Source organism: Neovison vison, chromosome 12 (genome assembly GCF_020171115.1).
Source record: "Neovison vison isolate M4711 chromosome 12, ASM_NN_V1, whole genome shotgun sequence".
Taxonomy (NCBI): Eukaryota; Metazoa; Chordata; class Mammalia; order Carnivora; family Mustelidae; genus Neogale; species Neogale vison.
In genome coordinates this window covers 10,549,711-10,571,597 of record NC_058102.1, presented here as the reverse complement: position 1 = coordinate 10,571,597, position 21,887 = coordinate 10,549,711, and the positions used below count along the sequence as shown (strand labels likewise).

The 21,887-nt window shown below is 56.7% G+C and overlaps 1 protein-coding gene across 3 annotated transcripts; it reads right to left on the bottom strand.

Moving 5' to 3' along the window:
* Positions 1-3,906: 3,906 nt before the first annotated feature.
* Positions 3,907-19,467, bottom strand: MFNG (MFNG O-fucosylpeptide 3-beta-N-acetylglucosaminyltransferase). 3 transcript variants are annotated; one of them, XM_044226982.1, is made up of 8 exons: positions 19,011-19,467; positions 13,899-13,947; positions 13,430-13,532; positions 12,871-13,024; positions 9,690-9,775; positions 7,791-7,956; positions 5,934-6,019; positions 3,907-4,130 (listed from the first exon to the last, which is right to left on the bottom strand). In XM_044226982.1, exons 1-8 carry the CDS (start codon positions 19,263-19,265, stop codon positions 3,974-3,976), a joined length of 1,056 nt encoding a protein of 351 aa, XP_044082917.1. In that variant the 5' UTR covers positions 19,266-19,467; the 3' UTR covers positions 3,907-3,973. The 3 variants fall into 3 exon arrangements, 2 of the variants coding, with proteins under 2 accessions (XP_044082917.1, XP_044082918.1); XM_044226983.1 differs by having other exon boundaries at positions 4,046-4,849; XR_006381280.1 differs by lacking the exons at positions 3,907-4,130; positions 5,934-6,019; positions 7,791-7,956; ... (2 more) ...; positions 13,430-13,532; positions 19,011-19,467 and adding an exon at positions 15,273-18,150 and having other exon boundaries at positions 13,918-13,947.
* Between the last annotated feature and the right edge of the window lie 2,420 nt (positions 19,468-21,887).

Genomic DNA, 21,887 nt, shown 5'->3' with positions numbered 1-21,887 from the left:
TGGTCCCTTTCCTTAGGGTCCCCCTAGTCCTGTCTGCAAGGTAGTGCATGACACACGCTGCTCCTTCTGATGGCCTCACGACTCAAGACCCAGATCCATCAACACCCACATCAAATCTTCCTGCCCCTGCTGCCTTGTAGGCTCCCCAGATTGTAGTCCTTCCTCCTTTTGCACCATGGTCTTGTTTCATCATCATTACCAGATACTCCAGGTTTTTAATATGTCCCGACTGGGATTTGAGCTCCCTCTTCAGGCTAGGTCCTGCATCTGTGTAAGCAACCTCTCACACAGAGATGTCTCCCCACACTCCCCCACCTCCCCCCACCCAGAGAAGGTGAGCAGTAAATTCTTACTGGACAGATGACGGAGGGGGTGGTAAGTGGGTGGAGGAATGTGTCCAATGACTGTGCACAGGGAGAGTGCCCTGGGTTACAAAGCAGCAGGAACAAGTGCTCAGAACTAAAAGAATCAGGGTAGGCCTCAGGGAAGCCAGGCAATAGGCCAAATGTCATTCGGGCAGGGCCAGCTTCCGGTCAAGGTCTGCCTCTCCTTTCTCTGGCTGTTTGGGGGAGAACAGAAAATGGAACCAGACTGCGGTGTCTGATGAGAACAGATGTTATCTGGACCTGAATGTGGGACATGGAGGAGGGGGTAAGGGAGGGAGAAAGAGAAGGGGGAGGGCCAGAGCCAACAAATGGAATAGCCACAGACCCTCATTATTTTATTTTTTATTACGGAAATGTTCAAACACACCCTCAAAGTACAGAGAATGCATTATGAACCCCCATGTGTCCATCACCCAGCTTCCACAACCACCCGTATTTTGCTAGTCTTATTTCATTCCTCCCCTCAAGCTCCCTTTTAAAGAAAATTCCAGACATTATATCATTTCACCCATAAATATTTCAGAATATCTCTCTTTTATGTGAGAACATTTCTTATTAAAAAAAAGAACCTGGGGGTGCCTGGCTGATTGAGTCAGAAGAGTGTGCAATTCTTGATCTTGGGGTCATGAGTTCAAGCCCCACCTCGGGCATAGACACTACTTAAATAAATAAACTTTTAAAAAATCAAAGAGAATCTCAGTATCATTATCACACCTAGTAAAATTAATAATTTCTTTTTTTTTCAGATTTCATTTATTTATTTGAGAGACAGAGAGAGAGAACACAAGCAGGGCAGAGGGAGAGGAGGAAGCAGGCTCCCCACTGAGCAGGAAACCCAATTTGGGGCTTGATCCTGGTACCCTAATATCATGACCTGAGCTGAAGGCAGACTTGTAACCAACAGAGCCACCCAGGTACCCCCAAATTAACAATTTCTTAACACCATCTAATACAAAGTCCATGGTCAAATTTCCTCACTTTTCTCAAAAACACCTTTTCTCGCCCATTTACTCGAACCAGGGTCTAAACAAGGTCCATGGGCTGCATTCGGTTGTTCTGCCTTTCAAATCTCTTATAATCTCTAACGTGCCTTGTGTATGCCCTCTTATTTGCTAAAGAAACCATGTTCTTCATCCTATAGAGTGATCTCCCTGTTGACGTGGTGGGCTGAACCCTCATGGGGCCATTGAACATGTTTCACTATCTCCCCCCCGCCATTTCCTGAAACTGGTATTTAGATCCAGAAAGTTGGCCTGCATAGGGTCAATGACTCAGGCAAGTGGACTTCCTGGGCAGTGCTGTGTCCTTCCTACTGCATTCCATCAGGAGCACGGAAGGTCAGGTTTTCCCTTTTGGGGTGATACTAAACATGGTCGGGTTCCCCAAGCTGATCACCCATCTGGGGGAAACCAGCTGGACTTCCACCAGGGGAAACAAGGGGGCCAGTGTACCCGCGAGCAGTGAGCAAGGAGGTTGGCTGCGGAGACACAGGTGAGGCGGACTGTGGCCCAGCCCCAGATGGTAGAGGGGAGGGGATGGCCAGTCCAGCCCCCTGCCCGCCCCCCTTTTACCTCTGAAAGGGGCCAGGGAGCGGCTCTTTATTTGGCAGGTAATACCTATTCCAGGAGAACTCTGTAGAGCACCTCCAAGCCACACAGCACTCAACGTAGGAGTCACCGTGTCTCTTTCACTAGTGGGGCCAGTGAATAGTGACATAACCTGCCCAAGGGCATGGAGCCAGAGGTGGAGAGGAGAGCAGAACTCTCCTAACCCTTCAGAGTCAACCCAAGCTGAGGCCACAACTGCAGAACCAAGTTGCCTGAAGCCTTCATTCTCTTACCTCTAAGTCCTGTGACCTGGACCACGGCCTTCTCCCTCTCCGTGCCTCAGTCTCCTAATCTGTCGAATGGGAATAATATCTGCCCAAGGGGCACCTCAAGACCAATACAGCATGGTCCAACCTTGTCCCTCTCCCCCTCTGCCAGCCCTGCCTGTGGGGCCCACTTGGGTCACCTCAGTCCAGAGCGCAGGCAGCTTTATCCTCTCCCCTACAGACATGCAAAGGGTTAAATCCAGACACCCACCCACCCCCCTTCCTCCATCCCAATTCTGATCCTTGCTGACTCTGCTCCCCCTCCCTACCATAGCTATTCTGGGACAATGGAGGCAGCAGATGGCCCGAGTCCTGTTCCCTCCACCCGACCCCCAGGATCTGGGAACAACCCGCAAATCTGCTGCTGCTGTTTCTAAAAGCAGGCCGGCCGGCAGCCTTCCGCATACGGGGTGGAAAGGACAACAGCTGTGGAGCACACCCGTCCATCCCCCACCAGGGCTGCAGGGCCAGGGCTATCCCTACTCCATTCGTGTCCCCAAAACCCAGCCTTAGCTTAGCCCAGAAAGAAAGGAGGCTTTACAAGAGCCCAAGCAGTCCGACTCTGCACTTGACCTGCTGTGTGACCACAAGCACATGGCAGTCCCTCTCTGGGCCTCAAACTCCCCTTTGAAAACCAAGCCCAAGGCTCTGGTGCTCTGTGGTTCCAGTTGTCCCAGACAGAGTTACATGAAGGACAAGGTCCTCCAGGGGCTGGAGGGGGTCCACTCCAAGGAGCCCCCCGCCTTGGTTGCCTGGCTTAGAGCCCCACTATCCCTCAGGATCTCTCCTCTGTCCTCCCTCCTACCCCCAGCCCAGATCTCCATGGTGGCCCCAACATCCCATGCCACTGGGAAGGGCGCATGGGGAGAAGAGGTGTCCCATCCCTACGGCTCCCCAACTTCAGCAGTGGTATTCCTGAACGTCTGCCGTGACTGTTTACCTTCATTCAGTGGGTCGTTGCAACCTGTGACCCTACACACGCTTGGATCGATTCACCTCCTATCCCAGCTGTCAGACTGCCCCTTTCTCTGGCCCCAGAGACTCCCTCAGCTACGTGTCCACTCTGCCTCTCCCAGTTCTCTCGCTACCCCCAACCCAGGCCCCGGGGGCAGAGAAAAGGAGAAGTATCCCATAGCATACTAGCGCCGCATGGCGCACACCCAGTCACACACATCTACGCAGTACATACGTGTGTGTGATGTGGGCACCCACACATACATTCACCACATGTGTGTCCTTATGCACAGACCTGTGTGGAAAGGGGACACGCCACACCAAACAGCCACGCACGCCCTCACACACCCTGGCTCTCAGTGACTCAGCACACACTAGGAGCACTCACTGCTCACGGAAACCTTCCTTCTCCGTGCCAAGCCAGGCTGAGCCCTTCACGAACACTCTATCACTTCACCCAGCTGTCGACCCACAGAGAAGGGGTTCCTTCCCACCTCTATAAAATGGGCAAAGAACCCAGGGAGACAAAGTGGATGCTTCAAGGTCACATATACAACCAGGAAATGCAGAACAGGAACATCTAGCCCGGGATCCAGACCCATGCCACCACCACTGGGACAGGCTGACCTAAGAGCCCACCCCAGCCAGGAACACACTGGCCGCGCACGTAACAGAAGACCAGACCAAGAGAGGTTGAAACAAGTAAGGGTTTAATCTTCTTACAGAACCAGGTGCCAAAAGGGACAAGTGCACATGACGGTCAAGGTCTTTCTTTCACGGTAACAAGGCAACTGCCCCAGACCCAGACATCACACCCACGTTCACAGCATGAAGATGGGTACAGGGCCGCAAAATCTTCCCCAGGAGCCTCTCCATTGGCCTTGCTTATTTCACACTGACACGCTGAGCAAGGGAGGCTGGGAAAGTGAGCAAAAGGACCGTCACGATGGGCTGGGAACCATCACCATCTGCCATCTGGGTCTGAGCACGCTGATACCCCAAACGAAATGGGATCTGTTTGCCAGGGGTCGGAGCAAGGAGCTGGCCGCTGGTCAGCAATGACAGTCCCTGCCCCAGGCCCCAGGTTCTGTCCTTATTCCAGCTGGGCCCCCTCAGGGGTTGGAGATCCAGCCGAAGGAGCCCGGAATGGATGGCCCAGGGCTTGACCCCAGGGGAATGACAGAGACCAGAGCTGGGGGTGGAGGCCAGACCCCACCCCAGGGCCCATGTGATCCTCTGGAGGTTAGGAACCCTAAACCCCAACCCAGTTCAGGGGTTCTCTGTGCTTTTTCAGTTCAGCCACCCAAGGCCCATAGAAGCCCAGCCCCTGGGGCCTCTCAGGCCCTCCCCTGGTGCACCTGTTCCCTGGGCTGTCCAGCCCACCTCCCAGAGGCCGAGGACGCCACGCCTTCACTGCCAGCCAGCATCCAACACTGGGTTGACCCACCACTCAGAGACCCATCCAGGGACTCCCCCGCAAAAGGCGTTTGCCACAAGACCCCAGGGCTGCCTGGGGAGACCAAGGACAACCAGAAGCCTCAGCCCAAATTTTGCCCTGCTGTTCAGGGTTCATCTGGCCATCAGTTATGGGCACCAAGGAGTATCTGGATAGAGGAGACAATGGAGGGAACGGAACCTGTGGAGAGACCAGAAATGGACAAGACGGTCACCCCAACTTGCACGCTCACTCCATGGGCTCCTAGGGGAGCCCATGTCACAGAGATGATTTGGAACAAGATTTTTCCCCCTCGGCACCCTTACAATTTAGGGCTACATAAGTCTTCGTTGTGGGGTGCCCTGTGCCTTGTCGAATGTTTATAGCACCTAGGCCTCTTCCCATGAGAAGCCAGTAGAATCCTCCTGAGTCATCACAATAAAAAATGTCTCCAGACATTGCCAAATATCCCTGGGAGGGGGGAGGGGCTCATGGAAACCACCTGTTTAGAGAGACTCCAAAGGCCAGAGATGTCACGGTGAGACCCCAGCTGAGGCCAGACTATCCAGTCACATGTATCTGAGTCCCCAGTCAGCTCCAGCCCTACAAGGCAGGAACCTTTGGATTCTAGAATCTTCAGGCTCAGAGAGAATTTCACATCTGCTCTTAAACCTCCTGATAGTCTAGCTATAGCTGTGCCCTTCCACTGACGAGGAGCTCACCCCATGAGAAGGCGGTTCCTTTCATCTTAGAAATGTGAATTTTTTTTCCTATATTGAGCCAAGCTCTGTCTCTGTGTAATGTCTAACTTATTCAACACAGCCCTGGCCGCAGGGCCCCTTAAACAGTCATGAGCCCTCTGCCCTACCTACTGAAAGGGACCACTGAAGAGTATCAAAGAAACAGAGCCTACAAAAGCTCAAATAAAAATTTTCCCATCAGGGCCTGAAGTTCTTCCCTTAGAACATCTCCTTTGCTCAGGGAAGACACTTCAGTATTCCAGGAGCTCCTGAAGAATCCCAGAGGCCTGGGAGAGCCCTTCAGATCCACGACACCCAACCTCCTTGTGCTCCAAATGGGGAGACTGAGGCCCAGAGAGAGCAAAGTATTCACCCAAGGTCACACAGCAATTCTGGGGGAGAGCAGAGACTGAAATCCACTCCCTGCACTCCCAGCTCTGTGCTGTCAGCCTCCAAGGCCTTCCCTCCCTCCAGGTTCTCCTATGTTTGGACACCCGGACTCAGACCCCCAGCTCCGATCCTATAGTTTGAGCCCCTAGACTCACCTGGAAGGGTCCTCCTCCGGGGAAAAGGGGCCTTGTAGCTTAATGACATTGAGCTTCCCCTCAAAGACGCCATAGCTGAGGGTGACCTGGGCAGAGAAAATTCGAGAAGAAAATGAAGGTTGGTGGGGTGTCCCACAGAGAACACCACAAGGGGGCGGTATTGGGGCAGAAGCAGGGAAAGCCCATAAGGCACTCTGAGGGGCGCAGAGAGCCTGCCTCTGCCCCTAAAACCCCACCTGTAGCACTCACGGAGGAGCCCATCCCACTCCGCAGGAACTTCAAGCTTGTGGGGAACTATCCCTAAATTGCATCCCCAGCAGTGGCCCTACCTGAGAGGCTGGAAAAAATCCCTTGCCTACAGACTAGGAAACTGAGTCTCAAGAGGGGAAAGCACCCTTCCAGTAAATTCCATGCCTGGACAGCGGCTTCTTTAGCCTCACTGTGGGGCCTTGGCACTCCATCTCCACCCAGACCCTTGCGATACTCCACACGCAATGAGGACATGGGCTAATGCCCCTTGTCAAGAAGCAGTCAACCACAGTGGTTAAAGACTGTGGGCTTAGAGGCCACCCGGGCAGGGTTCAAATCCCCCTCTGCCTAATGCTAACTGTGCCATGGTTAGTTCTGCTCTCTGGGCCTCGGTTTGTCCACTTATAGAATGGGAATGTTAGAGCTCCCCTCACGCAAATGTTGGAAGGAAGCAGAGTTAAAGCAGATAAAGTCACGCACGGTGTCTGGCGTGGTGGGTATTCTGGAAATCCCTGCCATTAGGGTACCTGGTTTGGGCTGCCCAAAGTCAGTGCCCCTTTCCTGGCTTCAGCCCATCTGGTCTTACTGAGGCCAACACTACAGCCCAGGTCCAGGCCTGGTGAATCCACACTAACTCCTGGCTCTGGGAGGGCACGCGTCCTGTGACACAAGCCAGCCTTCCATGAGCATCAGCTCAGGCCATCCAGACCACTGAGCACCAGCCCTGGGATGTGGCGGAAAAAGGAGCACTCCTCCTCAGGGTGGGGTGGAAACCTAGAGCTGCCATCTTGCCCCCCAAGGAGTGAGCCTCCCTCAGGGTGAGCCCAATGTTAGGGAAGACAGGCCAGAGTGGGGCAGTCTGGGCGCGCAGACTCAGCCAGAACTAGCAAGCAGCCCCTGGCTTCCCAGGCTCATGAACTCTTATAGGTCCAACATATGGTCTGTGTTGCATTTGTGTCCCTCGCTACCAAAGGGTTCTGACTCACACTGTTGGGTGGAGGATCTCAGGGACCTTCCCAGCCAGGATCCCCTACAGGACTGGCCACCCATGAGGAGGATGGCCACAGGCACAAGGCAGAGCCAGCTGGAACTCTGTAGAGTCGTTGCTTGCCAGGTGGTGGAATGGGGTCCCCCTCCCCCAGCCAGACATTATGCCTGAGGTTTCCCACTAAGCACCTGCTCTCTCCCAGCAACATCTGGGTTAGAACAAAAGCAGGGGGGCAGCGGGCAGGTAAGCTCTGATGAAGGCGGGACAGCCAACAGGCAGAGTTGGAAAGGGCATGCCTGACCCCTTTGGAGGGATGCTGGGGGATGGAAGACTGAAGAAGGAACAGAGGGACAGGAGGGAGTGGCGAAGGCAGGGAAGGGGAGCAGTCTGAGCCTGAAGGTAAGCTTCACCTGGTCCGTGCAGGTCGTTGCAGCTGGCACTGGGGACCAGACCAAAGAATTTGAGCATCATAAGCACTAACTCTTGAGGGCTTGTGGTAGAGGGCTGAGTCACGTGGGTCCATCTGAGGGTCCTTTCTCACCTTGGGCTTCAGTTTCCCCCTCAGTAGGGAATACCCCCCTGACATGCATCCCTCCCCTACTGCCCCAAGGCCAGCTCACCTGCTCTGGGAGCTGGGCAGCCCCCAGCAGCTGGAGGGTCTCCAAGTGGGAGTGGAAGAGGGGGCTAGACTGCAGGCGGCCGCCTAGCTTGCACTCGACAATGTAGCCCACGGTGCAGTCGTCGGGCAACCGGATGAGGGCGGATGTTTCCATGAAGCGGGAGCCACTGAGAGAGAGAGCCGTGCAGTGGCGAGTGGCACAGAGCTCGCCCTGCCTCCCAGAAGGCCCTCCCTCCCAAGGACAGATGGGAAGAGCAGAGCTCCAGCTCCAGCATCTGCCTCCTGGGCACCGGGTGACACGAACCAGGGGACTCTCAGCTTCCTCTTCTGTTAAATGGGCGTGATAATGGCCCTGCCCTCACTGGGCTATTGTGAAGTTCAAGGGGAAGAATGGCAAGAAGAAGCCCTTTATAAATGTATCCCTTCCTCTCTTTACATTCATTCACTCATTCATTCATTGCTGAACTCCAGGAGCTACCCGTGTGCCAGGGACCATGCTGGGGCTGTAAATACAGAGATGACAGCGGCCCCCATTCTGAAGGGAGACAGAGGAACACATCATTTCAGGGCAGGACTGGCTCTGAAGTCAGAGGAAAGCATGAGGCTTGGGAGACACAGGGAGGGTAAGGTGGGCTTCCCAGAGGAGGCGGCACAATTTTCTTTTGCTTTTCATTTAATCATGACAATGGCAGGCTTTAAACGGAGTCTTACAGGATGCGCTGGAGTGAGCCAGATGTGGAGGAGGGAAGGGGCCGTGTCCCAGGGAAGGGCATCACCGGACTGCATACCCCATGAACACCCCTTGGGGCCAGGTTGGGCAGGCTGTCCTGCTGTATAGAATGCCTGACTGAGGGGCACAGGGCCAGCCTTCCCTTCTCATTCCAGGTTGTGCCCGAGGGCTGCACCTGTCCAAGGGGGGATACTTTTTCCAGTTCACAGAAATATACGATAAAGGTGGGTGGAAGCCCAGATGGGGGCACCAGGCCCAGGGAGGACCCCTGGTCATGTGTACACACCTGCTCGGGACATGCCCTAGTTAGCATTACAGCTCCCAACCGGGGCCCGAGTTCCCCCCCTGGAGGATCCCTCCCATCCAGGTTGGATGGAGCAGGCAGGCTTTGGAGTCAAACCCAGCAGCTGAGTGACCTCAGACCTGGGTGACCTTGGACCAATTACTTGCCCAACCTCTCACGACTCAGTCTCCTTAGCTGTGGAAACAAGACTGACAAGCAGTCAGTCTGGATGCCTTAGTGAAGTGCAGGCCTGGCTCAGAATGGGCCCCCAATATAAGGGAGTAACACAGATATTGTTGCTAAAATCAACAGCTAATAACAATAGTTGCTAATAACAACAGCCTGTCCAGGCAGACCTCAAGAGGCCAGGCCTTTACTACTTCCTCTCCAGAATATCAGTACCCTCATCCCATTTTAGGGGCTTTGGCCACCCCCAGGATCCCCTTCACTCGGGGGCCTCTAGGGCTATCCCAGTTCAAAGGTCACCTCTTCCAGGAAGCCTTCCTCCTGGCCCCAAGCAGAAGGCCCTACTTCTTCCTTCCTCTGAACACCTCTACACTTGGCCTTCACCTCCCCTGTGACATGGGGGACTGGGTGCCAGCCCAATTGTTCAGCCTCCCGCCAACCATTAGCTATCATATTATCAGGTCCATTTTACAGATGGGGGCACTGAGGCTCCCAGGGATTACACAACTTGCCTGTGTGTGGCAGAGTGCCCTGATGGCAGGATGGCAGGTGGCTTTCTCACCACTAACTGTGTAACTGTGACACAGCAGGAATGAGAGGCAGGTTTCTCCTGAGCTCTCTCTCAAGCCCTTCCTGCAGCAAAAGACCCCCTCATACACCAGCCCCTGCTCTCCACCACCCGCCTGTGGGGCTTTGCTTACCTGGCCCACGGGGCCATCTTCAAGGCCAGTTTGCGGTTGATGCAGAAGCCAGCACCCCCGGTGGCAAACCAGAACTGTACCAGCCTCTGGGGGGAGAGGTGGGGAGGGCCAAGGTGTAGGATGAGCCTGGGGGTGGGGGGGCCACGGCTGGGCCCCCCTCCACTGGCAACCAGCATGACTCAAAACCTTTTTATTTCACCTTTCCCTAAAGTCTTGCTACAGCTTGACATCATCATGCCCATTTTACAGGCAAGAATACCGAGGCCCAAAGTCACATGGCTAATTAAGAGTGATGGGGTCACCAATTAGTCGTAACCTATTTGTCCGCAGAGCACACCTTACCCCTTTCCCCAGAGGAATGCCCCCACCTCTCCCCAAGTGGTTCAGGAGGGGCCACCAAATACAGCACCTGCTTCCCTGGATCCCAGGAGGGGGGCAGGTGCCCCAGGAAGAGTAGATCACAAGGCCACACCCCCTGACCCAGCGATTGGTCCAGTGACGGGCACATGACTTAGACCAGCCAATCCAAGTTCTTCCCTGAGCTCCCTATACTAGCTGGGAGCAAGAGACGCTTTCTCAGCTTGGGAGCGGTACTCCTGAAATACCCCATACCAAGCCACCTGCACTGGCCTCATCACTTCCAGCTCCAGGGACTGAGAAAGCTTTTCTGCACAAGGAGAGAATGAAGCTTCCCACGGAGTAAAGAGAGAAGGATGGGCAGGCCTGTAAGGCCCCAAGGCTAGCAAACCCCTTGACATCTCAGTCTCAGAAACCCGTAACCTCCCTTGGGGTTTAAACTACTATCTGCCCCGCTTCTCTGGGAGGCCTCGTGAAGTCACAACTCAAGAATTTCTCGGGGCGCCTGGGTGGCTCAGTGGGTTAAGCCGCTGCCTTCGGCTCAGGTCATGATCTCAGGGTCCTGGGATCGAGTCCCGCATCGGGCTCTCTGCTCAGCAGGGAGCCTGCTTCTCCCTCTCTCTCTGCCTGCCTCTCTGCCTACTTGTGATCTCTCTCTGTCAAATAAATAAATAAAATCTTTAAAAAAAAAAAAAAAAGAATTTCTCTAAGGCTCTGGCAAACCCTGTTCCCTTTCAGCTGTCCTATCTCTTGACCAAACTCCCTATGGTTATCTTCTCCCAAGTACACGGTTGGTGCTTAACTGATGCACATTGCATGGGGTTGGGTTATCTCCTATGATGCAGCAATGAGAAGAACCCAGGGCAGGAAGCTGGAAAGCCTGATTCTGGGGCCTCAGCCTCCTCCACTGCCCAGCTGTGTAACCTAGAGAAAGCCACCACTCCTCTCTGGGCCTCAGATTTGTTACCTTTGAGCACCCCTGCTCCAGTTCAGCCATCCCTGTGTCCTCCTCCTAAAGACCTCTATGAGCTGCTTCTGGAAATGCCACCCTCTTAGACAGAGGTGTTCAGGCCTCTAAGCAGAATGAACAGGTTCTTAAGATCCTGACATACAGCTGGTGCCCAATGAATGCTTGTTTAATGACTTATGGGTCCAGGGCTTCTTCTCCCAGATAATTAAAGGAACAACAGCAGTAACAGTAGGCATGCCCAACCCTGAGCACTGATGTGCAGAGAAGGGAGGTCACCAGCCTGAGGTCCCAGAGCTGGGACTGAGCCTGAGCCGGAAATCTTGCCCCCTTTTGCTATCTCCCCCCAACACCACATAGCCTGGGGGGAACCCCAGAATCCAAACAGGCTAGGACACTTTGGGGCAGAGTCTAGGGATCCCGCCGGGGTGCAAGGGTATTAGTGCCCATTGAGGGGTTGGGGCCTGGGTGTCCCCAGCAGGTGCTGAACCTCCCCAGGAGGAAGGCGCCAAGATGAAGGCTGAGCTGGGTTGGGTACAGACTGCTGACACTCCGTGGTGTCATCACATGCCAGATCCCATTCCAAGCACTTGGGTACATGACCTCATTGAATTGTTCCCTTTTCTGCTCATAACCACCCTATTAGGTGGGGACGGTTATCACCCATTTTGCAGATAAGGAAACTAAGGCACAGAAGGGTGGGGTGACTTGAGCAAAAATCGGGAAGCCAGGAGGTGGCAGAGCTGGTGTGTGAAGCCAGGAAGCCAGGCTCCAGAACGGCGTTCTCAACCCCTACAGCCAAGCATGTGGTGGGGGGGAGGGCCTGGGGCACCCCTCGCTCACCTGGAGTCGACTTACACACACACCCCAGGACCCAAGAGGATTTAATTAGGGCTCAGAGGCCGATGAGCTGCTGATAATTAAGGTTGTGTGTTTCCTACTCTTGGTTTCCCTAACGAAGCAGATGGTAGAGAGCCCCACTGCGGGCCCAGCTCCTGCTCCACGTGCGGTCTCAAGGCAGGGGCACCGCCTGACTAGCTTTTTCCCTGGGGCCAAGGGAGCCCTCTAGGGGCCTGGGCCACACCAATGCCAGAAGCCTGGTGGGTCCTGGGGACCAGGAGAGAACCACGCTCCGTACTTACACTACAAAATTCTTCCCTGTTCAGCTGAAAGTCCAATTTAACTGTTACCCTGATTTTTGGCGTATTCGTTTCCTAAATCTCACAGCCCTCATTAGCGTCCATCTAGATCTGGAGCTGAAGCTGGTGCTGGGGATCCCATTGTGCCAGGTGTCACCTCTTTAGTTGCCAATCAGTGAAGTCCGGACAAAGGAGGGGTACAGAGGGGTGGGGAGAACTCAGGGGGTGGAGGGCAGTGCAATTTACCACAAGGCCCAACAGTATCCAGCGTCTGAACAGTCTGTACAACTGCCTGACAATACCAGGGGCTGGGAGCCCTGCCATGGAGTCGGAGCCTCAGCTCACCGCCCCCACCCCCCACCCCACCCCAACCCCACCCCCACATCCCTACCACTGCGTGACCAGAAGGAGCCACTGCTCCTCAGTGACTGAGGCCCTGCTGTATGCCAGAGTCTGCGCCTCACCTGCATCATCTCAGCCTCCCCATTTCACAGAGAAGACAGGATCGGTGGTGAAGTCAGCAACCCAAACACACAGTGAGGATCCCAAATGGGAAAGCCAGAAAACCCACCTGGCTCTGCCAGGGCCAGGGCCAGGGCCACGCCCCCACATGGCCACGCCCCATATGGCTCCGCCCTGGTGTCCCCGCCCCCATGTGGCTCCGCCCACGGTCAACGCAGGAAGGAGGAAGGAGGAAGGAAGGGACCAAGGGGCCCACCGTGCGGTTGTGGGGCCTGGGCTCAGAAGCGCGGATAGGCCGGTTCAGGCTGGGCCGGCCTACGTAGACGTCGCGAGTCTGTGGGAAGGCTTTCAGCAGCTTCAGCAGTGCCCTTGGGTTCACATAGTTGTCGTCATCCACGTGGCAGAACCACCTGTGGGGACAGAAAAGGGATGGGAAGCTTGGAGGAGGGTTCCCAAGGGCTGCCAGCTAGCCAGACTCCCCCTTCGCCCCCCCATAAGTCAGTCAGCAAAATTAGGCAGGGAGAGAGTAGCTAACACCGAGGGCCCATGCCCTGTGTGAGCTCCTGAGGAAAGCGTGCCCACTTAACAGGTGGGGACAGAGGCTCAGAAAGGTTAAGACACCTGCCCAAGGTCACACAGTCTGTAAATGGCAAGATTTGAACCCAGATCGTCTGCCCAGAGACAGACCTCAGGAGGCCCTTACATGCTTAAATTCACTGGACCCAGCTGACTTCACTTTTTTGTCACAACACCCTATTCAGGAACTAGACCGAGGCAAAGGTCACACTTGCCCTCAGAAACCCAGGTGCACCTACCACAGCCTGCTGGCCAAGAAGGTGTCAAACTCAGCAGCCATCTTGCAGGACAGGGCGGGGTGACTGTGCTCAGCAGAGCAGTTGGTGACCACGAGGTGGGACCCTGAAAAGTGGGGACAAGTCAGGGGACCCTGCCCAGGTCCTCCCTGCAGCCCTGCACACCGTGAGGATGCAGAGCAAGACCCCACCCATTCCCATTTTACACACGGGGAAACAGACGCCAGGGAGGACTGACCCTCCCAGGACCCCAGAGCTAATGAATGGGAGGCTGGGCTGGGACCCAGGGGTCCAGGGTACTGTCCAGGACAGCCGCTCCTCGTGTCACACCCACTTCCAGGAAAGAAGCCTGCTCCCCTCCCCTCATGGCCAAGGAGGGCAGCCCTGTTTCCTGGGGACCCGGGACCAGGGGACAGCCACACCAGCTTTCCCTGGAAACAACTGAGGAGTCTCCACCCCCATCTGGAGTTACCCAGTCTCTCCTGGAGGCCTTCATCTGGGCTGTCAGTGAAGACAAACGTCTAAGAAGGAGAAAGAGGGAGGAGTCAGGACCCAAGTCGGCCAAGGGCAGCCCGCAGCCACGCCCCTGCCAAAACACGGGTCCAGAGCAGTGCCCTCCATCAGCGACAGACACACCCCTACCAACATCATCACACACTCCTTTCAGACACCATGACTTTCTCAGCTACCCCCACAAGACACACAACACAGCCTCCCAGCATGCACCAGCCACTGTGTCACCTGCCCGAGCACCCTTATAGACCAGCGCCCATGGAGACCCTCCCCGAGTAACACCGTCTTCTATCCCACACACATACACACACTGCGGTCCCAACTGGCCCCTCCATCACCACACTTACACAACCCAAGACACTTTGTCAGGAGACAGACTCTACGTGGGAAGACCCACGCCCTGGGGCACCACACCAGCCTGGGGAGTTGGTCGTGTCTCTCCATAGTCGCACCGGCTGCCCCAGGGCAGGTGCGGGGTCCTTACACATCTCAGAAGTTTTACATCGTGATCCAACACCGGCTCTGATGACCTCCCTGAACCTCGAGCCAGGTGATCTGTTCCCCTCACAGAGGGCAAGGCTGCTCCCCTCACAAGATGGCTAAGGGACAGACTATGGTTGTACAGTTGGAAACTGCTGAGCTGGGATTCAGACCCACAGGTCTCAGAACCCCCCGAAACCCGGGCAGGGAGAGGCCGCTCAGGCCCTAGATAAATTGAGCACAAACTGAACGAGAGACAAATTAGAAGTCACTTGGGGCCAGACGGAACGCAGCTGGGGACCCGTCTAACCCCCATTCCACGCCCTGCCCAGTACATGTCCCTTTCCCTGCCTGAGCAGGTCCTCTCATCTGCCAAGCACAGCAAGAGCCTCCTCTGACCCACAGGGGACCCTGCCCAGACCTGGACAATTTTGAATTCTTTCCAAGGGAGGACCAAGGAAAAAGCCTCCCACCTGTTTAAAGGCCCTCAGCCACCCCGGGGCTGGCCCTGTCCTCCTTCCAGACTCAGGGCCTCCAACTGCATGCGCCTCCCTGCTCAGCCACAAACTTCTCCCTGGTTTCCAGGAACCAGCCCTTCAGATCAGGTCGACCCCTGCCTTGAGCCTCAGTTTACCTGGGTGGAAAATGGGGACTAGGGGTAGCTGTGATGGTGAAGTGAGATGATGTGAGAAAGGAGAAGAAAAAGGTGGCAGTGAAGCCAGCCTCCGCTTCCTATCTTGGGGGAAACTGAGGCATCGGCGGCCAGAAGCCAGGGTTGGGCACAGGAAGGGGCTCAAAGGAAGAAGTCCTTTCTCCCCAGGGCCCATAATCATGGGCCTTCTGAGCTACTTACTATCTTTCAATGGATTCGTGCAAGATCTTCAGATCTGTTCTCTTGTCGGCACCAGAACCAGATAATACCCATATTCACCACCCTGCCTAGCGCCTTCTGTGGCTCCCTACTGCCCTTGGGATAAAGGCCACCTCCTAAGTGTGGCCATGAGGGTCCACCCAGCCCCTGGGCCTGACGCAGCCTATCTCGCCACTTCCTGCCCCACCCCTATCTTAAACCCAAAGGTTTTTCAGTTCCCCAAATGTGCCACACACGTGCACGCTCCTCTGAGCCTTTGCGCATGCTGTGCCCATTTCTTGTCCCCTAAGTCCTAGTTCAGTCGCCGCTTCCTCCAGGAAGCCTTCCCTGACACCCCTCCCATGTGTCCCTCAGCCACCTGTTCCTCCTGATGGTAAGTAACAGCAGCCCCTCAGTTACAGAAATCTGTCCTTTGGACTCTCCCACCAGACGGTGACATCCTGAAGGGCACTGGCCTGGTCTGCTTTATCTCCCTGTCCCGGGACCCAGCTCACCTCCGAGAGGCCTGGGCAGCACCCACCTCCTCAGCAGCCCCTCCCTGGGATATGTCTCCCGCCTTCAGATTTAGGTAACACTGGAGGTCCCCGGATATCCCTGCAGAAAGTGCTGGTGGCCCGACACTGGCCCTCTCCTTTGCCCATCCACTGCCACAGCAACACTATCCTGCCTCTCGGCATTCAGCCCTATCAAGAAGACATCAAACCCCAAGGCAACCACAGTTTTTCCCTGGGTGCCTCAGATTCAGTGGCCCAGCTCCCCCCAGACCTGTGCCCCTCTGGGTGCTCCCCATCTTGCTGGGTCCCAGCACCTTGGGGTCACCACGCCTCCTCTCTTCCTCACCCAGGATGTCAGCTTTCCACAGCAGCCAGCATGGCCAGCGGTGGCCCAGCCCTTCCATGGTCCTCTCCTGCCAGCTTTGCTGCAGTCACCTTTGCCCTGGTCTCCCAACTCTGTCCTGCCCTCACCCCAAGTCTGTTTTCAACACAGCCTCCTGGAGAGCCAAGGAAAGAAATCAGGCCTTTCTTGCCCTGCTCCCTGGCACTTTTGCCACCAAACAGCCATCAGACGTTGGAACTGTCTGGAGTTTGGAGCATGGGCCAAATGGGCCAGGGCATATTTGCTGATGGATGAATGAGCCCGAATCAGTGGGGAAGTAGGGGGGTTCCTGCAGCAGGGCTGGGGGCTGGGCGGGGCGCGTGAGACTGGTGTTCCGGTCCCCAGGAACCCTGAGATTGGCACAGAGCAGTGGGCAGAGTTTCCTCTGAGCCAAGGGTTGCATTTAATTTGTTTGAGGAGACTCTGACAATGGTTAAAACCTCACAGGAAAACGAAAGGCCAGGCAGACCGCTGGGGTCAGGGGAGGGGGGCTGGGGGCCATCTGCTGGAAGATGTGAGGCAGGCACTGTGGCCCCACCCCCAACCCACTGCACTCGAGGGGCCTGCGGGGAAGGGAAAGTTCTCCCCACTGATCACAAAACAGGCCTCCCCCAGCCCGCCCCCTCTGCCTGGGACAAAGGCCACACGAGCCCCAGCCTGCCGCAACAAAGGCCCACCTGCCACCCGGCTGCCCTTAACCAGCTGGGGTGGGCGCCCAGCCCTGGAGTTAACCAGCTCAGGCCCGCTCCTGATGGCAGAGCTAAGAGAGGCTCCGAGACCCTCCTGTCCTATGCAGATGGGGAAACTGAGGGCTGAAAAGGGGAGGGCCTCGGCCAAGGTCGCAGAGAGAGATGAGCCAAAGGATAGAGACAAAGGGGCCCCAGATGAGGTGCCGTGCGGTAAGAATGTGTCTCCCTGTCTCCCTTCCTCTTCCTCAATGCGAGCATCCTTCCTGTTCTCAACTCTGCATAAAGGACAAGTTTTCTCGACTCTGCCCCTTTGTGCTGAGGTGGGGGTTGCGCAACTAAGTGAATTCATCTCCCACCTCAATCCCTCCCACTCGTGGCTGTCGTGGGGGTGAAAGGGAGCGAGGCATCTGATGGGCAGCCCCTGGGGTACTGAGCCGCTGACAGCTCCTCCCGCTGCCCGCCTAGCTGGCATGTGGGATTGAGCTCTAGACACAGAGTGGGTGGCTGCTTCCTCTCCTTTGCTGACCTGGTCCTGCCAGGCCCACCCAGGCTGGGGGCCCAAGGACCCTCTCCTGTAAGCCGAGTGATGAGGCAGCTCTGGGATCCTGGGTCTTAGCAAAGAAAAAAGGGTCCCAGCCGGGAGGAGGGGGCTGGGTTCCCCTGGGCTCTGCGCCCCTAGGCCTTTGGGGTGACACCGACAAGCACTTCCCCTCTCTGGCCTCAGTTTCCTCATCCGGGGCAAGGGCACCACCATGGTGATCAAGACAAGGCAGGAAGGGGCCTCAGATCACGTGAGGCAGGCTCCCGGGTACACAGACCCAGCACCATAAACAGGAAGGTCTGCGGGGAGGGCCAGACTCGGCGGCTTCCGCAGGAGGAACCGGAATCTCCCCCAAGATGAGAAGCAGCGCGGGGGCCCCAGGGAAGAACTTGGGTGGTGGTGTCCCACTGGAGGAAGGGTTAGATAGGGTGCTAGAACATCATGGTCAGGAAATCGGGGGTGGGGTGCCCTCATCCCAGAAGGCCCTGGGCTCCTATAGACATCACCTTCCCTACTCCTTGGTCTCCCAGGAGCCTCCAGTCCCCCCCAAAGGCCCAGTCACTTCCTCCCGCTGAGCCAGTCACCGTAGTAGTGTGTGTGTAAAGCTGTGTGTGTGTGTGTGTGTGTGTGTGTGTGTGTAAAGCCTTCACCTTCCCCAGAGATGGTTCCCTAAATCACTGACTTGGCTTGGGGAGGGCACTGGGTCTGGGGAGGGCAAGAGCCAGAGGGACTCAGCTTGTCCCCAGAAAGACACAAGTGACACACCCCTGTCATCCATCCACACACGTCTTGTCATGGCCTAAGGCAGATACCAGGCTCCATGCAGAGTCACACACACACACACACACACGCATGCACACACACACACATACTCACATGCTGGGCACACCTCTAACCTCTCCCCGGCATCACTCCCTCGCTTGGCCACCCCCTCACAGCGGACCTCCCCACTCCGTCCCAAACTGCCCCACAGGAAAGCAGCAGAGGAGATGAGACTCAGCTGCGCTGGGCACGCCCTGGGCAGCCGCCGCACAGGGCCCAGGGCTGTCAGGAATTCTGAAAGGATGCCCCCCACCCCGCCCTGCCCGTCTCCGCCCAAAAGGCGACCCCCAGACCTTCCCCTCCTCAGCGGCTCAGCGCCTGTTCCCCCCACCCCAGCACAGCCAGAGCAATGGGACAGCCACCGGGGCCTGGACTGCGGGGGCACACATCAGAGTCAGGACGTCACAGAGGTCTCTACCCCAGCCGCCCGGCACCTCCCGCTGGCCCCATCGCCAGGCTGGGCCAAGGTGGGCAGGAGCAAACTAATGCTAGAACAGCCAGGGACAAGAGGGACCCCCAGGAGTCCGGGGCAGGGCCCGGGCTGGCCCCTGAAAGACAGGGAGCAGGGGGCCTGAGGAGAACCTGGCTCCAGGGCCAGAGAGGGGCACAGGCAGGACGGCAGGAGCCCCTGATCCCAGGAGGAGGGAGAAATGGGAAGACAAGCCCAGATAGGGCAGGTGGGCAGGTGGCTTCTCCCTGGAGGCCACCAGGGACCCCAGCCCAAAAGAAAGGCCTCCGGGCATCCCTCAGGCCAGGGCCCACTCCTGGGGCCCAGAGTTGCCCACTTGTCACCTGTTCCCTGGTCCTGGAGACCCACGTGTCGAGCAGCAGCTCCAGGCGGGAGCGGTGGAAGGCTCGGGTCGTCTTGACTGCAATGAAGACATCCTGCAGCCGCAGCTCACAGGACAGAGGGCTTGGCGGGCTCAGCCTGGGGGTCTCCTGCACGCCCTGTGGGGACAGGCTCGAGTGGTACCGTAGGGAGAGGAGCCCCATGCACAGAAGGGTGAAGAGGGCTCCCGCCAGGCCCCGGAGGAGGCGGCACTGCATTGGCCCTGGGACCCCAGACAGCTCAGCCCCCGAATCCCCGCCGGACAGGGAGGCGAGGCTGGTTGGTCGGGGGCCCCAGCCAAGGCAAAAGTCTGGTAGGCATGAGGGGCAGGCGAGGAGGGGAGAGGTGGGGACTAGTGCTCTGGCCCCAGAGGCCAAGCCAGGGCAGCGCCGCCACCGCCGCCGGCCCTCCCCACCTGCTCCGGACGAGCTCCCGCCCGGCTCTGGGACGCCTGGCCCCGCCCCTGCCTCCCGCGCAGCCCGAGGGGCGGGGCTGGCCCCGGGGAGCCCCAGAGGTGGCCAGAGAAGGCTCCGCTGAAGGGCCAGCCCCAGCCCCGGCCGGCGGCCAGCTGCTGCAATGGGGGTGGGGACAACAACAAACCCTCCGTGCCCCATGGAAGGGAGGGGCCTTCCAGCCTCCCCACTCCCCAGAGGCTGTCGCTTAGCTCATTCAACACGCATTGTTTTTTGGTGTCCTGCTCTCCAGCCTCTCAGCTTTTGCTCACACTGTACCTCCTCCTGGATGCCCTCCCCCATCCTCCCCATTGTCACCCCTGTTCCTTTCACCCAGCTTCATACTTTTCGGAAGTTAAGGCTCAGCTCAAGGGTTCCCGCCTCTAGAAAGCCTTGCCTGATGCCCCCCTCCCAACCTCCGGGGTGCCCACAGTAGTTGGCTCCGCTCCTTGGCTCTTGACAACAGCTCAAGCATTGCTAGTCCCAATTGAGAGCTGAGCATATAAGGCACGGAACGATCAAAGACGACCCAGCAGCTCAGCCCCAGAGCCAGTGGAACCCAGGTCTCTGGGCCTCCCCTGGCCCACAGGAAACCCCAAGGAGTGCCTGTTCTGCTGTGGCTCACCGCCCACCCACCCCCCATCTCACTCAGCAGTCTTTATTGCTGCCTCTCTCCCAACCAGGTGGGGACGGAGGGCATTCTCCAGCCAGCGCCTCCATCTGGTTGGACACAAGGCCACTCGCATCTCATCCTTCCTCTGTTAGAACCCTGCATCTCTCATCTCCCTCAGAACAAAAGCCCAAGATCATACAGCAGCCAACAGGTCCTGTGTGAACTGGCTCCCCCTTCCCTCCAACCCCTCCTCCTCCTACTCTTCCCTTGCTTCCTCCACTCCAGACCCACTGAACTTCTGGCTAGTCCAGGCACATACCCACCTCAGGACCTTTGCACATGCTGTTCCTGCCTGGGCCTTCCCTAGAAGTTTGCACATCTCACTCCCTCACTCCTTCAGATCTACACAAATATGTTCTCCATAAGGACTTCCCAGGCCACTTTTTAAAAATTGCAGTATCTTCTCCCCACTCCTCCCTAGCACCGCCCCCCCGCCACCCCCAGGCCTGCCCCTTTTTCTGCTATGTTCTCTCCACAGCACTTTTTATCTTCCAATACACTGTATATTTCACTTGTCTATTGTCTGTCTTTCTCGTGTGTATATCAGGCAGGAAGGGTCTTTTTTATTCACTGAATCCCCACTGCCTAAGCACATAATAGGAGCTCAAGAAATATTCATTAAACGCAAGAAAGTACCAGAAAAACACAAGAAGATACCAGATGGCTGGTGGACTGCATTGGGCTTTCCATGGTCCAAGCCTGCACTAGGTCTGTGGAGGGAGAGGAAAGTAGAACCAACCCTTTTGAATCACCTTCCTGTGGGCCAACCCCGTGCCAAGCCCACTCATGGCCCATCCCCTCAGAATGGCATATCCGAGAGCTGATCCTAGGATTCATGCCACATGGACCAGGGTTCAAATACTGACTGAGCTACTTACTAGCTGTGTGGCTTTGGGCAAGTTACTTTATCTTTCTGAATTTTAATTTCACCATTTGACAGATAGAGACAAACTTAAGATGTGGTGAGGATTAAGGGGTTGAGGGCCTCCCAATAAAAGCATACCTACCATGGGACCAGACAAAGGCAGCTGCCTCACTGATGTCCCACAATGTCACCCAGACTCATATTCCATTGACCAAGCACTGGTCCATGCACACAGCGAAAAGTGGGGAGGTTCATTTACCCAAATGGGCATTACCCGGTCTCCACACCCAGGAGGGGAGAGGTGGGGACTAGTGCTCTGGCCCCGGAGGCCAAACCCGGCAGCCCCGCCGCCGCTGCCGCCGCCGCCACCGCCCCTCCCCACCTGCTCCCGGGGCACGGGCCCACAGCCACCTTCAGAGATCCACTATCCTGCCACATGGCAGCCCATGGCATGGCTAAGAAGTCCCAAGGTCTGGCAGAATCAAGCAGGCTTCATGGAGATGGTATCTGAGCCAGACCTCAAAAGACACTGAGATATAGGCAGCCCCAAACCCTGAACCCCAAACCCGCTCCCCAGGGGGCCAAATTCAACCCATTTTCTGTCTCTGCGGCTTCACTCTGGGGATTCCCTCCACCTAGTAACCCACTCTCCCAAAACCTGCACAGGCTAAGCCAAGTTCATCACTGTGACTGAGGGCAGCAGAGGATGACCGAGGACAGCACTTAGGCACATCGGCCCGATTAATACTTCTTGAAGGAATCCCAGACCCTGAGCTGAAGCAGCACCCCCGCAGTGATCCTGTCTGCACTGTCCTCTCGCTGGCAGAACAGTCTTAGGACCTGACTGTGC